We start from the raw sequence: 22,717 nt of genomic DNA on the forward strand, positions 1-22,717 counted from the left end.
CTGCTAAAACGGTGTACTTCAAGGGAGCTTCTGAAGGAACCGTCAAATGCCTCTGAGACTCCCTTGATTAGTTTCAGGGCAATCCAATTCCTCGACTCCTCCCCTTTCTCTCTGTCTAGTTCGCCCTGTGACTGCCGTGACAATGAGCAGACAGCCGCTGCACGGTAGAGAAGAAGAGCCTACTCCCTCTGTTCTGCATGGCTAGTCCCTCAGACCTGAAAACATGACTGTGGAGAGGGAGGAAGAGAACAAGGATAGATTTGGGGGAAAAAAAGCCCAAATACACTGACTGGTTTCTAACCAGTTGATTTCCTTCCTTATATGGTGGTCCAGCTTTCATGTGGATGGATGAGGCGTTTGCATGCTAGTGGCAAGGTTGTGAATAACCTTTAAATTGGCTTGATGAAGCCATTGCTATAAAATCCCAAGTAGTTGCTAGGCTATCCTTATCTTAGGTGGTTTCTAAGATGCTGCTAGGCCATTGCTATGGAATCCCAAATGGTTGCTAATGTGTTGCTAGGCCATTGCTATGTTATCCCAGATGGTTTCTAAGGTGTTGCTAGGGCATTGTAATCCCAGGTGATTGCTAAGGTGTTGCTGGGATGTTGCTATACCATCCCAGGCCACTGCCAAGGTGTTGCTAAGCCACTGTAATGGAATCCCAGATTGTTGCTGAGGTGTTGCTGGGTTGTTACCATGATATTCTAGATGGTTGCTTAGGTATTGCTAGGATGTTGTTATGTTATTCCAGGTGGTTGCTATGTTGTTGTTAGACCATGCTATGGTGTCCTAAATGGTTGCTAATTTATGTGTTTGTGTATAAGCTATATAGTATGTGCTGGTATGTGTGTGATTCTGTACATGTCTATGAGGGGCGGCGAGAGAGATTTCCTTTGTGGTCATTTGTCATTTGTGGCTGTTAGATTTAAATTGAACATTCTGCCATTCATTTCCTTTGGGAAAAAATCTTGTTTGAACACTGTATGATAACTGCACATGTGATCTGTCCCAAAAGCACAAGTGCACTATTCCTATATAGGCTCTATGATGTTTGTCAAGCCAGCTTAATTAAATATATTAGTATGAAGACCATTTATGAAGCTGAAAGGACCTCCACGCGCTGTAAAAGTTACCAGTTTAAGAATGGAATGGTACATCCAACCCAAGAACCACTGAGGAATTTTCATGTTTATGAGTGTATTTCAGGTGAAAAAAGACCACATCAGTCATTGTGTAATTAATAATTTTGGCAACCTTGTTAGTTGTGCATGCAGACAAACCTTTTCCACATACAATCGCAATCCCCTGGTAATGTACATGTTGCTTTGATGTGCAGGGCGAAATTATAAGGGTAGGATAATGGTTCATTTTCCGCATGAAAGGCTTTCAGTGGAGCACTTCAAGCGGCAAGAAGGAATGGAGTGCTCCTTACACTGGAACAAAAGGTACACCTGAATAAATTCATCCTTCTTTTGCTGGCGCATGATGGCTCATATACGCTCTAGGCCATGGTTTTCAGTTGCTGTGATGACTAATTCCAGAGGCTCGGAAAAATAACAAAGATTACTTTACTGTGACATGGATTTACGTAGGTAAAGGGCCACATAGCTTGTTGTGGTTTACTGTGAAGAGATGTAAGTGATGTGAGTCATTTTGTCAACAGAATACCTGTCAAACATTTCCCTACCAACTTACGCACATGAATTAAAAATCGCAATCGAAAATCTTCAAGCATTAAAAAATTATTGAGATCTACTTACGACTTTTTAATTTCCTTCACATTTACAGAAGTTCATATTTTAAAATATGCTTTTTAAAAATATTTTTAAAATGCTTTTGTAATTGCCATTGTGATTCCCAGCCTATTTACATGCCTATTATTCTGTAAATACAAGAAAAAAAAGGAATAAAAAGGAAAAGAAAGCAAGCTGGTTGAGTTATTCTTAAGGTATAGGAGTGTGAAGTGGAAGTGTGGACCATTTAAGGGGTTAAATGGCCTGCATTAAATTCAACAGTAATTGTAAATGACAACAAATAGCTTCAAATTCAAGAACTGCTTCCTGTGGTCATAAATTATTAACACAGTCAAATCATTTGAATGAATGTAAATCATGATCAATTATTTTATTATTATCAATTATTATCAATTTGCCTGAGTTTGCCTTATTTGCTCAAATTTGACCCTAAAGAAAGATTTTTTATTAAAAAAGCAGCTCATTTTATAGCTTTTTTATATGTCAGTAGACAAAATAAGCTAGCAACAGTGGCCACGGCTACAGGTGATCAAGGGCCATATGTGTCTAGTCCAGCGGTTCTTAACATTTTCACAACGCGACTCTTTTTTGAGGTGAAAAAACATTTTGCGACCCCCTCTTTGCCAACCAATCCCCCACCACCTGTCCCTCCTGCCACACACCAATATACACACTAAAAAGATTATAGAAAACAATCAAGTAGTAAGGCTGCTCACTTACTGGGCCTGCATTGCTTATAGCACCACAAACCTCAAATCTTTAGCCTGACACTGAAAAAACGCTTAAAGTTCAGGGGTCAGGACAAGGTCAAGACCTTCCTTCAGTAATGAGCTCACCCAAAGGAAATCGACATTATCGACATTAGCATGACTTCTGTGGCCTGTAGGTGGAGCCACTCAGCTTGTGTCCTCACTTGTGTCCTCTTCTCATAATTTAATGGCGGTAGCGCCACTCTCACGACCCCCTGGGGACCACATTGCCGACACGTTACGGGGTCCCGACCCCTATAGGTCAAGAACCTCAGTAACTCAACACAACTCGGTTCACTCCTGACTACTCTAAACAAAATACACCAGACTTTTACATTTAAAGCGGTGGTCACATGGCTAACAACTAGCAGAACCAATGTCTAGCATTATCGCACAGCAAATGATACACAGCGTCCAAAATGTACTCAACAACTTCCAGCACTGCCATTCATCATCTCTCCATTGCTGCATTAAAGTAAACCCAGAACCAAAGCACTAAAAGCCATAGTGGGTCAAGGTTTGAAGTTTATACCAAGAAGGAGTCAGTTTGAAATGTTAATCATCTTTTTCATCTCAGTAAACTTTACTAGCCAAGTCTCATTTCACCTTGTAACTCTTACCCGGAAAACAGTGAGTTTGTGAAGAGTAAGTTAACTGGTACTAAATGTGATAGTTACTAAATCGATCAAAATTGATATTCAAAAATGTTCATTCCATTAAAACCATATGAGTACAGTAAGTTTGAATATAAAATGTAGACTTATTCCGAACTTGAGATGAACTTGAGCTCATATGTGCTCTGCCCAGTCAGCCATGGTAACATCACAAATAACCTAAGAGCAAATGATCCCTTTTTCATGATCAAAACCCTGCAAAACCATTCCAATGGAACAATACATGAACGTAGCTCAGTGTTCTCTTTCTTCTCTCTTGTCTACATTATTGCCAAAGAAGACAGCAGTCAGAAGACTTGGCATTCCGGCTATGGGAGCCAACATGTGGGCTAGGTGATGATGACTAAACGGACAGTGAACCCAAAATGTGCCATTATTTTTTGGATTTTTTTTTAATTAAATCTTCTTTTGTGGGGAACTTCATTTTCTTTTCAAGCACTTTGTTTTTTAGCTACCTAGTTCTAACTTCCACGTCAAAGGAATCCTTTACAATTGCTACCAATTCAAAAGCTGCTTCAAAGTATCATGAATGACATTAAACTCAAATCCTAATTTAAATTACTGAGAATTTCCTTAAATGCTAAATGCTTATGGCTACAGTCACATTACCTGACTGAAGTAGCACAAATCCATTTTTTGCCCTAATGTGACACAGATCAGCTGTTTGGACACGCAAATCTGATCTTTTCAATGCAGATGCAAGTCACTTTCAAATGTGCTCCTAGATGGGATGCATATCCGATTTGTGGCCGAGCGACCTCAATTGGAAAGTTCAGGTCGGAATTCATGTGGGTTTTTTCCACTGTGCATGCAGAAACACATCATTCAGTATTAACGTGGCAGCAGTGCCGAACCCGAAGTTAGTGCAGTAAACAGTGCAAAAGCATCTGACCCTTTTTCACCCTTATCTTGCTTGAATAATGAACAGCTGAGAGCTGCTTAGAGTGAATTATCTTCACGATTAAGGCTTGTACTGCTGGTTAGTATGTTTGTTGTTCATGATGGACGTGATTCATTCAAGTGACATTATTGATTAAGCTGTGCACATTTGGGTCGTTTTAGGATGCAAGTTCGTTCAAATTAGTGACAGATTTGAGTAATACCAGAGAGTAATCAGAATGGAGAATTCTTGTCAGCTTATATATAGACTCATGCATATAAGCACAAGAACACTCAGTCAAACTATGAATGTATAAATTCAAGAATATATCTATAGTAATTTAAGGGTTAAACCCTCAGCCCCCACCTCAAGAGGAGTCTTGTACAGTGGATAGAGATTAGATGAAGCTGAAGTTAGTGTCTTATTCTCATTTCTCATTCCACCTCAAATGATATAGCAGTTACATTCAGATGCCTGTGTGGGCGTTGGTGTGTAACTGCTGCTCTGTTTACGATGGAATGGAAATATGAATAAGATCAGCCTTGAGAGATTAACGCTTAAAATTCAGCATAGCTATGGAGTTCATTACATTTTACCTAATGACTGTAGCAATTGCTTGTGTGGATCATGTGAAGATGAAAAAACAATTCCAAGAACAGCAAAAAAAACCAAGATGTCACAAAGAAGAATGAAAAGGCTACTTAAGGATGAAGACATATCTGAGCGGGTGGGCAGTGAGATTAGGTCATATTTAACATAAAAGTCTCACCAGTTGCTATTTTATCACTACAATAGCCACCTTGATTATCTCAGTGTAGCATATAAATAATAAATAACATAATCAAGTCGTAGGTGTTCTTATTACGCAGAGTGCCCAGTGAAGTATAGATACTTTCCACAGTGTATAGATGTCTTGTCATTGTTTAAGTAACCAGAAGACATAGAGTTTTATAGGAGAGCCTCTGATCAAACTGTGCGCCTTTATATAAATGATTTATTCAATATGTTATCTCTGTGTATACAATGGATTTGACATAAACTGTACAGTGCAGACTCTTTTTGCATATATGTACTGTATGTAAAGTTTAGCGGTACATACCAACATTTTTTTAAATCACTTGTTTGTATTGATACACATAGCCTACCACATGCAGGTCTCCAATAGCCTTCCCCCTTTATTACCATGCAACAGTTGAAACATGTAGATGAACCAAGTATGGAAACCCCAGAGAAGAAACCAAAGACAAAAAAGAAGGGAAAAATAGTACAGATCATCCTGCCGTTAATATTCTCGACACATAGAAAAGACAGGGAAAACAGAGTCCTCTCTGAGATCTACACGTCTATGTGAGATGAACGGCCACGGCTACAAGAAAACGTACAAATACGTAAATACGTATGGAAAAGAAAACGAAACGGGGGGAGGAACATTACAGGAGGATATATAAACGAAGAGCAAAGATTGTACATTTACATAGCAGTCATTTTACAAAAATAAATCCAGTCCTCTATGGAACCAGTTCACTGGTCAGCAGGGCAAAATATACAGTACGAGGGCCCAGCAGAAAGAAATGTGCACACTTTAGGATGAGCATACAAGAAACAGCTTTAAAACAGAAAAACACTTCAGTCGTTCTGGTAAATGGGAGAAAATATATCACTGTTTTAGACACTCTAAGATATCCCATTAAGAAAACAGCTGACAGAGAAACATAAAAGCCAACAGATGAATTACTAATGTTGCTATTTAGCAACTTAAACAGAAACATCATTCTGCTCTGAAATTAAGTGTACCAATTAATATTAGCGTGACAGCATTCGCACCTCTAAATAGATAACAATTGTAATGAAAGATTCTCAACACCTCAAATTCAGCAAAACAGTGGAATAGCATGGCGCAACCGATTTGAACATGGGGTACAGTTAAATATGATAATACTATACTTGCTTTTAGAATGACAAAAACCTCTCAAGATGGCAGATTACAACGTAGAATTGTTAAATAAGCAAGGTGAAAATGCTTCATTATTAAACTGTGAATTGCTTTCAAGGTACTCTAAATCTCCAAGTCCTATAAACAGCTTTACTGATGCACAGTGATATTTAAATACCCTTTTTTTAAAACGTAGATTAAGATGGTAAGTACAAACGCTCTAACATCGTCTGTGGACAAAGAGAAAAACAAAATGAAACAAACATCAAAACAAGTCAAACATGCTACTATGCTCCTTAAGGAGACCGTTGAGGAAGCACCCTATGCTAAACAGTAACTGATCGTCCTTTTATATGTGGAGTAATAATCAACTTATAATCTACGCCAACTTGGAAAACGTCCTGACATGCTGCTAACTCTAGCGTAAAAAACAGCATCTTAAAAATAAACACAGTTTTCATATCAACCTGCGGGCCGATGCTGCACCTTTCCTTGCTTTTGTAAGGTTGAAACTGCTACCATTTTTAATTTTTTTGCCATCTCTTCTGCTACAATGAAAAGGCAAAGAGAACAGCACTACCTTAAGTCCATCTCTCGAAACGTGGCCATGACCTGTGCGACAGCATCAATATACATTCACCCATCCTCCCCAGGCCTGGCTAAGGACAACTGCGTTTTTGTTTATTTACATCGGGCATTTCAACAAACAATCGCAGTCGTTGGTCGAGGGCTTCACCTATTAGTTACAACAAGATCTGATTTATCAGAAAGAGCCCAAAATTGGGGAAAAACCTTAAAGGCCGGTAACTATTGACTTCAGACGCCAAAGTGAGGTAACTGGCTTGTATAATCTGTGAGTCAGGTAAGTGAGCCGAGACTGGCAGATAAAATCAAGGGTGTCTGTGATATGTATAGCGTTCCATTGTGAAGGAGCCGCGTCCACCCTGAATGCCTAGCGACAAGATTATCGATGCCACGTCTCTCGACGGTCCTTGCGAGGTTTCGACTACAACCTGTAACATCTTTGCCAACTTTCCCTGCAGTTCTGTGAGCCATTCTTCAAGTGCAATGATAATTAAAAAGGAGAAACTAACCAAAGAGGTGGTCCTCTATCTAATTTTGCTGCTTCAAACAATCGTTACCATGTTGCCGCACTGTAAACACGTCTAAAGAAGCGAGACACAGCAGACAGCTTCTTCTCATCTCCAAGCTACTCTTCACGTAATTTGTGTAATGTAAAAGCACACAACAATCCTCAGTCCTGGATAAGCTGGCTAACAGAAAACAATGTGATAGGAAAGGACACATAAAAGGAAAAAAAAAAAGATAGGCAAACAAGACACAGGTAACAACAATGACAGAGTTGATCTGTGTCTGTACAACAATCTATCCAGACAAATGCTGGTGTGCTGTGGTATTCTAAAAGAAAAAGAACAGTAACATGAAAGGTCCAACAGAAGAATTGTGGGTAGCTGTCAGCAGGCAAAAAGCTACCAGACGAGGCAGATGAAAATATGTCATTCTCACAGAGGATTGTCACAGGAAAGAAAGGGGAAATGAAAGAAAAGGGAGCTTTGAAAAGGCATTCCGTATCGCATAGGGCATTCCAATGACAGAGTTTGTTAGTGCTGAGCGTTCAGCGGTCCCCTCCTCCTCTCCCTCCTCCTCAACCTCCTTTCCCATCTCCTCCACACTCTTGCAGTCCTTCCAAGCAATTCAGCCTTGTCCTCCAGCCACACCCGCCCCTTAGTTCAATCGTGCCAGGGGCTAGACTCTTGGGGGGAAGAGTGGTAGAGGAGGGAGTTTTTTTTCTTTGTCGTCGTTACTCGTGGTTCAAAGCCACGGACAGCCGAGTGCGAGTTTTTTTTTGTTTCGAGAGTTGTGGACGTGGAGACTCCCTCAAGAGGGGAGGGGAGGTGGGGGGTGCAGGGCTATGTCTCCTTGTCAGGCTTGCTGACAGGCTTGCCGCCGTTCATGACCACCGGCTCTGTGCTTTTGCTGGGAGGGACTCCAGCCTTGGGGACTGCTTCACCCACATCATGCAACGAGGGCTCGCGGTACATGGCAACTGTGGATAAAAGAACAAACATGAGAATTTAGACTCTTAAAAAGTAAAGGGGCCAAAAATGTTCTTGGGATAGACGTTGCAAAGCAAGCACTTTTGGTTCCCTAAAGAACCTTTAAATGGATGGTTCATTAAAGGACCATTCTTTGGAAATGAGATGTGAGAGCCTGAAGAGCCTTTTTACTGTTTAGAGAATCTCCACATAATGTAAAGGTTCTATACCACTTAAAGAGATGCACATCCAACCCAAGAACTATTTAGGTAGCTCTATTTTTAAATGGAGTCCCACAGATTTTTCAAAACTTCCTGCATAATTAAATCATTGAAATGCAAGCAAAGTCATTTAGACTGGTTTTGATCTGAAATGGTGAATTGTTGAGTAACTTTACTGACTGATATCTTTATGATGGTGGAGATAGGAACCAGGAGTTAATGCAACACAAATACAGCCTTTTTATTAACAGTCAAAAACGAGCAGTTCATCTACACGTCTTTTGAGTTTCTATGTGTGATGCTGTGGTAGATCCAGGAAAATACATTTTCATTGGGGAATATCTTGCATTACAAAACGCTGCATGCACCTCTCTACCATCAAAGATGTTAACCCATTCAAATCCCAGACTTATTACAACTAAGATTTATTATTCAATAACTACAAAAACTTCAATGCAAACTGGCTGAGCTATTCTCAGGGTATAGAGATATGCAATAAAACTTGGGGCCCGCTGGCTATTTAAGGGGTTTAATATGTTTTAGACCAAATACTATCATAAAACAATGACTCAGGCATGAAACAATGTATTTGCAACCATTTCATGTAGTAACTTTCTTTTGAGGCTTGTAGAAACGTTTGATCACTATTTTATCACCACCACTGTAATAATTCTGACTCTTTTCTCCAGAATGAAGCGTCATATAAAACCACCCCCAATGACTTTATTTACATCTTAATGATTTAATTATGAAGAAATAAAAAAAATGGGCTAAATATCCCCTTTAAGAGTGAAGAGGAAGCCTGACTCCTGACCAAGATTATAGCTACCAATCCTTTGATAGTTCTTCCCAAAGGTGTTCACTGCAAATTTCACTTTGAAACATCTTACAGCACTTTGTCACTTTAAGCACGCTAATTACTTTTTGCGAATTGCTTTAAACTTTAGATCCAATCACTCACAGGCAACTAGCAGACCTGGCAAGAGAAAAGCACTGAACACAGTCATGAGCAATCCAAAGTGGTACCTTCTATGGGCTTGGGAAGAAAGTGTGCAGCTGGTTTAGTCTTTTTCACTCGGTTCCCCTTCATGGGCTGGCCCTCTTTATTGAGACCCAGGAACCAGGCTCGACCAGACTCCTGCTGTCTGTAGAGCATGGATGAGTAGATGACGTAGTAGTTCTCAAAAACCGATTCTTTGAACTTGCATTCTGCCGTGAAAAGCTCCTGCAAGACAAAAGAGAAGGCGTTCAGAAGATGATGTAACTACTTTTCATTAGTTTCGTCAGAGATTTTGCACCAGTGTTTCCTGGTAATCCCAGCGGATCATGATCTGACATCTGACACTGCAGAAATTTCCCTCAACCCTTTTCTCAAGTTAGCTTGAACATCACATGCTTGCCATCACATGCTGCTTGTGCAGGGACATAATTAAGCTTGTTTTTTGCATACAGTGTTGTTATTATTATTAGGGATGTCAAAGTTGTACTTAGGTAATTACACAGTTTTTAGTTATAATTATAACAATATATTAATGTGATAAATGATTAATACCACTATTCTTTAACGCACTGACTATATACATGGAATAATATTAAATATTAATCAAGTTTGAACAATCTTGGTCAAATTAGATGTTTCACTGATTTTCTAAGTGAAAAGTAAACTCTACAGGGAACAAACTTAATTACGGCATTTCTGCTCATTTTAGTGCGCAATGTCTGTTTATTTATTTATTATATCTCATATAATGATATGTTGTACCGTACTGTACAAAAGTCAGAGAGCCTTTAACACAGCTTTCAGTCTTTTCAGGAGACTGGCCTTCAGTTTTTCAAAGAAATCTGCAGGGTTCAGTTCAGTCCTCAGTCACAATCCAAGTAATCCGAAACACATTCAGTTCATTGTTCTGAGAACAACACCAGCTTCTTTGGTTAATTTGCAAATTTTTCAATTTTGGTCATTTTCAGGAAATAGTCTTGGTAACAGCTTCTTGACATCTGCACATCCTTTCAGACTCACAGCATTGTCTTCTCACAGTGGACGGATGGACATACATTGTGGATTTTTTTCAAATCTGAAGCAAGAGTGGTGTTCCTATCTCTCAAAGATAGAAGTCTTAAGTACTGTTTATCTGAAAGTCACATGTTTTATTTCAGGTGTCACATTTTTTTCGATATCTTTTGATAATCCTTTGATCTCTGGTTTTGGAAACTACAGCATTTTCACTTATTTTCCTATGATTTTCCTTATGCAAGTGGATTATATCTACATCTCATCTTCTCAGAACTATCTCCTGAAAAATAACTTGGACTAAAATAACTTGTATTTAATGGCTGTTTTGACTGGAATTTAAAATATGAAGGGCAGTCTCTGACTTTTGCACAGTATATAACATAATGAAAACAATGTTATTGAATTACTAAAACTAATCAATGTGTATTCTGATTATTTTGTCCACTTCATTGCTTTTTAAATGGAACAAAATCTTTCTTTAGGGTACAAATTTGGACTAATAAATGCGATTCATTAAGTCAGGTACCACAATACAATAAATCTGTTTATATCATCATAATATCTGTTCAGTGGTGGATCTATGAGGTTGTGGGGCTGTTTGTCTTCTAAAGGCCCAGGACAATTTATGTGGATAAGTGGTATCACAGACTCCATAGAGTACCAGCAGACATAAAATCAAAACCTGACTGCCTTAGCCAGGGAGCTTAAACTGGGCCATAGTTTGGATCTTGGAGCAGGACAATGATCCAAAGCACACCTCAAAATCAACACAAAAATGGTTCACTGACCACAGAATTAAAGTTCTGCCATGGCCACCCCAGTCCCATGATCTAAGCCCCACAGAAAACCTGTGGGATTAGCTGAAGACCTTGAGTGTGGAATCTGGAGAGGTTCTGTATGGAGGACTGGTCTCAGATCCTTTACCATGTGTTCTCTAGTCTTACTGAGCATTACAGTACACTCTCAGAAAAAAGGTATGAAACTGTCACTGGGGCAGTACCCCTCTTGTCACTGGGGTGGTACCCGCAAGGGTACATCTCAGTACCTTTGGTTCGGGAACATAATTGTACCATAATCCACTGAAATGATATTTTCTAAGTTGTACTGACTCCACACACCCTGTCATTCTGTTCTGTTCTGTTTTACAACATTAGATTATGAACAGATACAAATTTATACTTTTCCACTAAGAAAACCTTATTTAAGGTACACAATTGGACTGTTGTACCTCTGAGGGGACCTGCACAGTACCTTTATTTCTAACAGTGTAGAAAACTCAGAGCTGCTATATTTGCAAAGGGAGGCTGCACAAAGTATTGAATGAAGGGGTGCCAATAATTGTGGCACACACAGATTTGAGAAAAAAAATATTTATTTCCTGACAAGATTAAGTTCTTTTTCAATCATTGTACTTCAAAAAAGGTTAGATTTGTGTTAAACATTTTGAATGAAAGATCAAAAGGATCAACAAGAAAGAATTTTTACAGCCTGTTTTGCTCATGTTTACCAGGGGTGCCAATATTTGTGGAGGGCGCTGTATAAAGCATTGTGAATACAGGATTTACAGTAAATGTTACCTGAATTTCTAGCAAGCTCTAGTAGTTTTTTTCCCCTCGTCACCTAAAGATATCTTGTATGGCCCATGAGATGTTGCCAAGGTAACACAAGCAAGAGTTCAAAAAAAAGGAACATGCAATTTAGGGAAGTTGGCTGCACATAGAACTGCACTTATACATGATTGGAATGAAAGCCTCAGCAGGATGGAAAACGCTCGACAGCATGCATTTTCAAGGGCTTTAAAGGAATCAATCAGTACCAAAATCATAAACACAGATGATGTGCTGCAGTAACATAGCTTGTGGAATACCATTTTCAACATATCTGCCAGCCGTTACTTTCAAGCTTCTAAAATAAACAGCGACAACAATCGGAAGAACAAATGAATTATCCATGCAGAGAGAATCCGTTCAGGGAAGCGTGCGCAACAGGGGCTCCCCCTTCCCTCTCTGCCGAGAGCCATCACGGGTACTCAATCAATGTCTGCCAATGGCCAGAGGAGCGTCTCATTTCATTCTGACCACACAAAGAGGAGAGGAAAAATGTTCTTTATTCTTTTGTGACAGAGCAGCTAAATCCCTATACAAGGCTTCTAACAAGGTGCTCGATTGTCCTTGTGGAATTGCTGAACTTGCGACTGGTCATGTCCTTTGGTGGGGGGTTGAATCAAAAGCCAAGAAGTCCACTTTGGCCATTCTTAAGGTACTGGACAATCTGTACCATTCGCTGAGAAACCACCCCCTTCGCTTAGCAGCGGTATTTATTTTCCTGCGTCACAGCTAGGACGTTAATTAGCCAAGGCTTTTTCAATTCACATACATCCATAATCAAGAGCAGGCAATCATTCAGACCTCTCTCTGGGGGGGCTCTTCTTCTATTGTGTTTGCCGTCATAGCAACTCACAGTTAACCTCCTGGCTCTCAGGAAAATGGTTTTGACGTCTCTCTAATTCAAAATTCGGCTGCATAACATTTCCATATTTTCCCCCAAGGGCTTTGATTTGCTGTCGCCGATGGTCAGGATGAGGTAAAAGCTCAATAGTTGGGAGACGAAACCAGCGGTAATGGAGAAAATCACTTTTCAGCTGTAAAGCTCCCAAGGGACGTGGTTCTCTCCTCACGACGGCACAGTGAGTAGGAGTGCTCTAACACTGTACAGCGCCACGAGTGCTAATAACCCTGGGGAATTGTGGGCAAAGTAAACAAATAAAGTAAAATAAAGGAGGTAGGTACAGAGGCAGAGAGCCGAACTGAGTCAGGCTGCGTGGCGGCATAAAACTTTAAAGACTAAAAGGGCATCCTCCGCAGCTTTTGAATTTTTCAGAAGGAGAGGCATGTACTTTTTTTGCGTGTGCCAAAAAAGATTGGGATGTGGGCAAGCCTTCAAACGACAGGCTTGCTTCTGGCCTAGACACCTCTAACACGGATGGGGGAGCACAATACTGTAAAAAGATATTTACTTTCCCCATTTCGAGTACGGAGAAGCACCTTGGAAACGCTTTAAAGCTAATGGGCTTTCAAAGCTGCTGAGAAAAGAAAAGAAAAGAAAAGAAAAAAATCTCCTCTTCACCCGTAGCCATGTAGCGCAGGCACATCATTAGAGACTGAAAGCCCTTAACAAAGATCAGAGCTTTGAAACAAGCCAAGGGGAAGCGGAATGATGCTATGTGCTAAGGCTAATTGGTAGACACTTCAGCTCACTCAGAGGAACTGGAGCTCCTGCTTGCTAGCATTACTAGACCTCCCAGAGGTTACACACCTCCCAGAGATGGTTCAGCTTTGCCCTTCAGTATTGATGATAAAGACTATACAATCACACAAATACACACACACACACACACACACACACACACACACACACACACACATACATGTATTCAGTCATATGGATGGCCAAACATTTGTATATAACTTAAATGTCTGTCTTAAATGTGTACAATAAATTGAGAGCTTGCTTTGTCTTCCTTTCTCAGATACAAAATACTTATTAACCAAAGTGCTTGTTTTTTCTAATTTTACAGGTTAATACAACTAATTGCTTATTAACTAAAGGACTATATGATACAAACCATATATATGTATAAAATATGTTGTACACATGCCCACTTGCCTCCTACAGTGGAGCCACAATAGTCTCAAGAGTGAGATTTTCCAGTCAAGATAAACTTTAACTGATGTATCTTGAAGGTAGGAAATTTTTTTTAGAAAAAACTACAAGCACTTTTAGGTGGATACTTAAGGGTGGCTATTTGAAATAACAACAGCTTAGCAACCACCTGGGATACTATAACAACAGCTTATCAACACTACAATGACTGCCTGGGATTCCATAGCGATGGCCAAGGAACATCTTAGTAACCACCTGGGATTTCATAGCAACTTAAAGTTGGTTCACGAGCTTTCCCTTCTAGTTTAAACTTATCCTGCAGGAAACAGTCAGAAACATTACAGATGTCCTGGGGGAGAAGCCCCATGTAAAATGAATCATTTCCAAAGAATACCTAAGACTGGTTGTCTAACTAAAATATGATTATGTAAACAGCACAATTTGACTGCACCTCTTGCAATACCACACTTTACTGAGAGTTTTGCGTGCATGTAATCATAACTTGTGAATATTATGAGTAAATTCTGACTGTATTTCTGATATTTGCTGTAGAAATTTTCTTCTTTCTAGTTAAGGCTGGTCATAATTGGATTGGCTAAAAAAATAACACCAGACAATTACTCTGTAAAACAGCAATACGCAAATTATAAGCCACATCTTATCTAAAGGTGTTGCAGTAGTGTAAATCAGACTAATACAGGTTTCTTATGAAGCAAATTAAAACAATTCGACTGCATCTGACTCTCTGTGTAAGCAAAATTATTTTATGACTTTTAGCATGTCAGCCAATTAGATTTCAGAACCAGTCCTACCCACCCCAACGAGTACTGACTGCAGACTGCAGTAAGGGAGAGCAAGGCACCATGGGCTTAAAATACAGTAATAGCCCAAATGCATAATGAATCCATGGGATGTTTCAAACTGGATAATACATCACAATGCACTTGGAACATAACCACAAACTGGTTGAGTCAGTCTCCAGATTGGCCTACATGTAAATCAGCCAGTTCTGAGCCAATTAGTATTTTTCTTATGAGCTTTTAGTGGTGCTATTTTTTTGGGTGTACATAAGTCTAAAATAATCAGCTTCTAGTCAGTTATTAATAGCAAGTAGACCAACGTGGGCACCAAAAATAAAACCTCATTTTCATGCCGTTTTTGTTTGACAGAGAAGGCGGGTAAGCCCCACTAGCCCATTTATACCAGTATGTTTCATTCATTTTTAAAGGTGATTTGAAAACTGATATGTGGACCATTCTACCAAATTAGTTCAAATTGTGGTCTCACAGTAAAAAAAAAGAAAAAATCAAACCAATTAAGTATTCAGACCATTGATAATGACAAGGATTATCTTATGACCTATTTCAACCCGAGGCATTAGTTGAGACAGTAATAAGCTAAATATACACAGAGTCATCATTATAGGGTACTATCTATTGGGAGATGGGTATGGCTATATTTTATTCAAAATAGTTTCTTTTAAAGTTGAAAGATTTTGATTTATCATGAGTTTCAATATTAGATAAAAAAAAAACTTTATTCAGAAATGCTGTCTCATGTTTTCATGTCACAGAGGTTTAGTCCATAGGCAGAGCCTTGTTTTAGCCACACCCCTGCATTTTAGAGCAAGAAGCAAGACTGCATCCCTGTCCCTCATGGCCACATGGTAAGTAGTTAGATCCCATTGTTTTGAAGTAAATGTGTCCCAAAGTGTGAAAATCAGTGTGTAGCATTAAGAATTGTCACTACCGAAACATATTTTCTGCAATTAAATGTGTTCACACGTGTTTAATGTGTTTTCCATGTGTTTAATGTTGAATGTTGTATTTACATTTTTGTAATTAACACAAAAAAAACTAATTTTTTGTCTTTTATTAAACATATTATGGTTTAATGTTTGTACAGCAGTTCAAAGCTGTGTTTGCTAGTCAAGTACTGGCTAGCATTTTTGAGTTATGTTCAAAATGAGCTAAAATTGTCAACATTTGGTAAAGTTTCAGTAGTGAAAAAATGTTCAATTATCTATTTCAATAAAGTAAACATAACTAAGGCACAGGGACACTCGAAGCAAAAGCATTTTAGTCTAATGTCCAAGTCAGTTAAAAGTTTGAAATGTGTTTTCAACTCGGACTTTGAACCAGTTCAATAGAATGACCCATATGTATATCAAAATTTAGATGAAATCATAGTTATTATTTGCAATAACCAGACTAGAGAGTGACATCACTTCATGTGCTAGCTTAAGCCTTTTTCTTATGCTCTCACAGTGCACAAAGCATGCCCTCTATGGAAAAAAGACAATGCAAAATGGACTTTGAAGGATCAGGACTGGTTAAACAGCACACACATTAATTATGTCTATCAGGAAGTCCTAAATGCCAAATAAACTAAATGAGAATATGAAGGTAAGAACGTCTGTCAGCTGAAGGCCTTTGAAGTCAGAGCCAACTGGATGGGCTGTGACACATCTTCACATCTGGTTTTGATATCACTTCAGCAGAGGTCAGTTTAAAGTGAACTGGCCCATGTTAGCAGAAAAGGGACTGTACCTGACTGGAAGTCATCTAGATGTCACTCACTTCAAAGCCAAGGCATGACATAGATGGATTTGGCCTACTTGGTAAAATAACCAGGATTACTTCAGAGAACTAAGAACAAAACACACTGTGGTCTGATGTACTGAGCCTTTTGCTGCAGTTTCAGGCGCAAATCGGATGCATTCTTTGCATTGGTGTTATGCAGGCGTGTGCATAGTGAAATCCAAAAGGTGCTTCTCTTCCTCATGCATATGCATTTGAGGGAAGACTGCACAAAACATGAGAGGATCACTTAAACTATGTGGAGACATATGTTTATGTGCTGATTACATATTGCACTCAAGTCTGAGCAACTAGTGGCAGCCGGATTTAAGCCAATTTTCTTCCGCATAAAATCAAGCATAAATTTGCATTATGGTCTCAAAAGACACGTTGCTATGAGACTTACTTTAATAACAGCAGCAGACACGGCAGTTACATGTAGGCACAAGCCTCCAAAGAAGGTTTACCAACAGAATAACACTGAGGATCAAATGTACGGAAGAAAATGCAGCCCCAATATGCGTGCACAGTCCATGTTATCGGTTCACAAACTCTGTTCTCTTAGCCAGAGTTAAGTATCATCCCTAAAGAATGGTTTGACGGTAAAGAACTTCATTTGTTAACTTTTCGCTATCTCTTTGTCACTAAACTTTCATTTCCTGTACTTTACTAAAGTATTTACATTTTTTAACCTTTTAAAATCTCATGCTTATTACATACAAAGGCTTATTATTCAGTAACTACAGGGACTTCAATGCAAACTAGCTGAGCTATTCTTAGGTTATAGACGTGTGTAATACAACTTTGGGCCTGTCAGTGGGCCCTAGCCATTTAAGACTTTGTACTTCTACTCCACTACATGTCACAGTAAAACATCCTACTTTTTACTCCACTACTTTCTACAAGATTCTGCAAAGTACACAACAGTTGAAAAATACAATGATGTGCAAATCATTTAAACCCTATATTTAATTGAAAATAGTACAAAGACAACATATCAAATGATACCAAACAGAGTTGTAATAGATTTTCCATAGTATGTGAAAGAATATGATGCACTTTGACAAATTAATCAAACCAATCATAGCACACCTTTACTAAACCTCTCCCCTAAATCTGAATGTTTAATTGTTGCTTAGCAACTATAGCTAGGCCTGGGTAACTCAGAAGTAAAGAAAATGCAGTAACATCGTGTGGGGTATTTTTAAATCAGACACATCTCAGGAGTTTGGATGGTGAAATTTTACCCACTTCCTAAACTGAAGACACTTTTACTTTTAATACTCAATAATATTTTAAAACAAGTACCTTTGCACTTTAACTTAAGTAAAAATCTCATTAAAGTATGCATATTTTTACTTGAGTAATATTTCACCAAAATTATCTCTACTTTCACCCAAGTACTGGATTTGTGTGCTTTGTCCACCACTGGTCTTCAAGCACCTACTGCAGTTATCTCAAGGCACATTTTGTGCTGCATTTGTGCTTGTAAGTGCATCTGGCCCTGAGTTTCCAGTTTATGTGGTACACCTACCTTGTAGGTATACAGTTACAGATTGTAGCCAATCTGTTGCTATGGACAATTTGTCATAGCACAATTTATCACTACAACATGTTAAACATGAGATTTTTTGTGTAAATTGGCTATTAAAAAGTTTCCTAAATAAATCTTTACTTGGATTTGCAGTTCAAGGAAAACCCTTTCATACATGTGAAGGTTCTTTAATCTTTAGTAAAGTACACACAACTCATTTACCACAGTAGTGCTTCCTTAAAGAACTATCCGTTGAAAGATTTGGTGACACTATTTTGAGTGGTCCTTTTTAGATGAAATAAACACTCAGCAGACTCTCTGTAACACATCAACGACATATCAATGATGTAGCAGCAGTGAATACGTTCAGTAGATTGTATTATTAACTAACCGCATAAATAAAATTTGTTTATAGTCTCCTGAATTCAGCTATTTTTACTCTGTTTGGAGTCCAAATTCATATCTGTAGATGTTTAACATGAAAAGTCAATACAAGTCTAATACAGACCATCTCAACAAACTGCTGATAAGATTCTGTGACTGGATCTTAACTGGATTAGATTTTGTTAAGGTTGGGGTTAGGATTAGGACCATGGTGAAAGTTAGGATTAGATTTTGAGTTGAAGTTAAGGTTAGCATTAGGGTTAGGGCCACGGTTAGGGTTAGGTTTTGGGTAAGGGTTGGTAAGGTTAGGTTTTGCTTAATGGAAGTAACATATTAAGTCTACTTCATGTAACATATCTGCTTTATGTAAATAATGTATCACTAGTATATCTTCAAGATATCTACCTCAATGTAATCCACTTCACCACTGCAACTAGACTGATATGTTGTTGATGTGTTACTGATACTCTGTTAAGAGTTTACTAATCATCCACAAGGAACCACTCCAAATACAGTGTTACCAAAGATTTTTTTTAGGAAACCAAAAGTGTTTTTTCTATGACATCATTCCCAAGAATCCTTTATAGCACCTTTATTTTTAAGAATGCACGACAAGGGCTTTCCCTGTAAGTGTCTTGTAAAAATGTGTGGTCAGTAACTTTAAGCAACGATTAGTCATTTAGGGCAAAACAAGAAAAGAATGAGGATCCACCTGCTGACCTCAGAGAAAAAGAAGTGAACAGAAATGAAATAAATAAGAGCCTCTACAGAAGTCAAGTCTTCCTTAGGCGGCGTTTGGAAGTAATTGCTGCAATTTGTCATTCCCTACAGTCAAGCCAACAAAGCACAACAGGGGGACCTGGTGGAAGCAGTGCAGTAGCTTGCCTTGCCAGGCACCACAGGGGCACCAAGAAGTGGAGGGTTATGTTGTGCAGGTCCACCTCATTAAGCCAAAAGAGCATCCACCTGGTGCACCTCATCCGGTTAATCCGGTGAGTGTATTAGTGGATCAGTGAAGAGGGACAGGATCTTCCTTGCAGCGAGAACTCGAGCCTTTCTTTCAGTCATATTATCTGGTGACTGAGACCGCCATGTTGTTACATAACAGCAAATAGCTTTGACAGATGCTTCTTGTATATTGGATAGAATAATTAGTGCACTGGGCAAGGCAGACACAAACAAGGTATTAAAGACATGGCACCCACAGTGCATCTTATTTATGACAGAGCTTTTTCTTAACGCTTAGAAGTCGAGAGTTGTTTGCTATTTAAATGAACTTACATAGTTTAAGAATTATTTATAGTCAAATAAAGAACACGTTTACATTTGCATTCTTCCTCAACAGGTTTAAATCTGCATTTCTGACTCTTTTCAAGAAAAAAATATTATTAATAGGAAGTTTTCCTTTCCACGCAATATAATAACTTTTAATCAAATTCTAATCGTCCTAAAAGATATCCTCTTTGACTCACAAACATAAATATGGTGTTGATTGAAAGTTCAGGATTCGCACTTACAACAGAATTTCTCTGCATGTTTCAGTGTGTGAAATACAATGAAACTCTTACGAATGAGTGTGTCCATTTTTTCTTAATTATGGAGGCGCTCAAAAAAGCTTTTTCTTATATTCTCTATCTTATTATATTCTTATATTATCAAGTCAGCATGTACTGTTTTACCTTAAGTACACAATTACAAACTTTAAAACACGTAAAATGACAGATAAAAGTTAGATTTTATGCAGCAATGTTGAATGTTGGCTGACATGCTAATACATTGCTTTCACTTAAGACTGCCAGGTAGACGGTTTGGGTATATAAATTATAACTAAATGAAAAGTTTGGTCATGTTTTTATGATCTCAATTGAAAAACTTGCTTTTGTTATCACATAGTATAGAATATCAAGGCACTCTTTGTGTATTTTCTTGTATTCTTTATGGCCAAAATCAAGGCAATATATATTGTTTTTTTTTTTATTTGAGACACCTAGGTAGATGGTTATGATATATGAAATTATGATTAAATTCAATGTTTGGACATGTTTTCATGGCACTGATTGTTTAGGATCCATACTTTTGACTTTTTTGTTTCAATAAGCGAAACACGATGAAATAAAAACATGCTTTTGTTATCATTGGTGAATCTGCAGCTTCTAAGAGTTAATCAGATGTATATTTATGGATACATAACACTCAACTAATGCTTCATGCTAGATACAAACATGGATGGGGCGTGCGGCCCTTGGCAGAGAGTGCCCTCTTTTGTGTCACCATAACAGCTTGGCTTTGATCCACAGGCCATTGTTTTACGTGAGAGAAAGCACTCCAGTCGTGTTCATTAAAACCTCTGCATGCTGCTGACTGGCCGGAGAAAAGACGGATCTATTTTTAGTCCCTCAGGCCCCTTCAGTTACACTTGACCTTGTCACTCACCCTGGCTAAAAAGCCAGTGCCCTCCCACTCACCACCACCCTGAGCGTGAGGTGGTACGATCAAATCCGTGTCTGAGAGTGGGCATGATGCTAGCACTGGAACAAACTGGACATAACGAGGCTCGCCTTCTGCCCAGCCTCTTCTCAAAGCTCCACTAATGGAGAAGGTGGATTGGGACCATGCTTCTTCACGCAACTCTGACAACAAAGAGGGGCGAAAAACAAAAGCCCCTTAGTGCAAAACAAATGAACAAAAGTTGACATAGCTAATGTATATATATATACACACACACATATATGTATATACATACATACATACATCATCTAAACCGCTTATCCTTCTGGGTCGCGGTGGGGTGCTGGAGCCTATCCCAGCTGTCATTGGGCGGAAGGCAGGATACACCCTGGACAGGTCGCCAGTCCATCGCAGAGCAGATAGACAGACACAATCACACCTAGGGGCAATTTACCATGTCCACTTGGCCTGACTGCATGTTTTTTTTTGGACTGAGGGAGAAAACCAGAGTACCCGGAGGAAACCCACGCAGACACAGGGAGAACATGCAAACTCCACACAGAAATGACCCTGGTCGCCCGACTGGGAATCGAACCCAGGCCATTCTCGCTGTGAGGCAACAGCGCAACCCACTGCGCCACCGTGCCGCCTATATATGGTAATTTACTGTTTTTGCTGTTTTGAAATTCAGAAACAAAGCAGAAAATTTAGAATGGCAAATTCACAATTTCCTATTTTGCACTTAAATGTTGAAACTGGGTGAAGAAAACTTATATACAGTTGTAATGCAGAATGATTTTTTAAGAGTAAATAAGTTAACGAACCTCTGCACATTTTAATGTTTATTTGCTGAATTTAATATATTGTAAGAAATAGGCCAAAATATGGGCCAAGCAAAAGTTATCGCCTTTAATATGTGCTATTACTTCCCAATATGTTAAGCAAATAAATAGAAACTGTTCTGTAAAATTTGCACAAAAAAGCCATATTTCAGTTTACTGTCTGGGATTTGAAAACTTATTTTCACTTAGTAAATCTACAAAATGTGTAAAAGACTTTTACATAATGACTGTATATTCAACAAATATATTCAACAGTTATCCCAAAGTAAACATACTGACTGTGTTCAACAGTTTTGTGTTTGAGTTCATAAAACTGATGAATTTTGATTTAGTAGAGCCCTATTGCATGATTTAAGTAAAAAGAGCTGTCCAAGATTTAATGATGCTTAAATCATATGAGCTTTACATCTGATGTCATATTAGTAGACAGAACACCAACTGGAAGGTGATGTTTCCCAGCACTCTTAGTGGTTTGTTGGTTCCTGTTAATTAATCTTACTTTTCATCAGTTATTGTCAAATAAAGTTCATTTTGGGTTATAGCATGATAAAGGGGAAGCACTTTTGGGTGCATTTTACTAGTGTTTATTATATTAACCATGGTGTTGTTTTGTGCTGCTGTTTATCAGGTCAGTCTGTATTATTAATATAAAGATACATAATTTATTGTGGCCTCTCAACAGCTTCTAATTAGACTAGCACAAGCACACAAAACCACTGGAATCTCTTCAAATGGCTGATTCTGAAAAATTCATAGCTAATTGTTTGTTACTTACAGAGCCATCCAATAATTGTTCTTAAGTTTTCTGTGGTACTGATGTACATGTAGAGCTGTTGTGAGCTGTGTTTGGCATTTTGATAGATTGGCTGGCTCAGCTCACAAATAAACTTCCAGTTCCAGTCTTCATTTAGCAGCACTGGAATTTTTTCTAGCACTCAATTTTCAACAAAAGGTTACTTCACCTTTGAATGAACTCATTAACAAA

The 22,717-nt window shown here is 38.6% G+C and overlaps 1 protein-coding gene across 2 annotated transcripts in view; it reads right to left on the reverse strand.

Moving 5' to 3' along the window:
* Nucleotides 1–5,037: 5,037 nt before the first annotated feature.
* LOC118798298 (fibroblast growth factor 14-like) overlaps nucleotides 5,038–22,717 on the reverse strand; it is a 104,619-nt gene continuing 86,939 nt past the window's right edge. For both annotated transcript variants that reach the window (XM_036557719.1, XM_036557717.1), the window contains exons 4-5: nucleotides 9,295–9,493; nucleotides 5,038–8,058 (exon numbers count right to left, since the gene is read on the reverse strand). In XM_036557719.1, the coding sequence (XP_036413612.1) occupies nucleotides 7,922–8,058; nucleotides 9,295–9,493 (336 nt within the window). In that variant the 3' untranslated portion in view covers nucleotides 5,038–7,921. The remainder of the gene's footprint in view (nucleotides 8,059–9,294; nucleotides 9,494–22,717) is intronic.

Source organism: Colossoma macropomum, unplaced genomic scaffold (genome assembly GCF_904425465.1).
Source record: "Colossoma macropomum unplaced genomic scaffold, Colossoma_macropomum, whole genome shotgun sequence".
Lineage (NCBI taxonomy): Eukaryota > Metazoa > Chordata > Actinopteri > Characiformes > Serrasalmidae > Colossoma > Colossoma macropomum.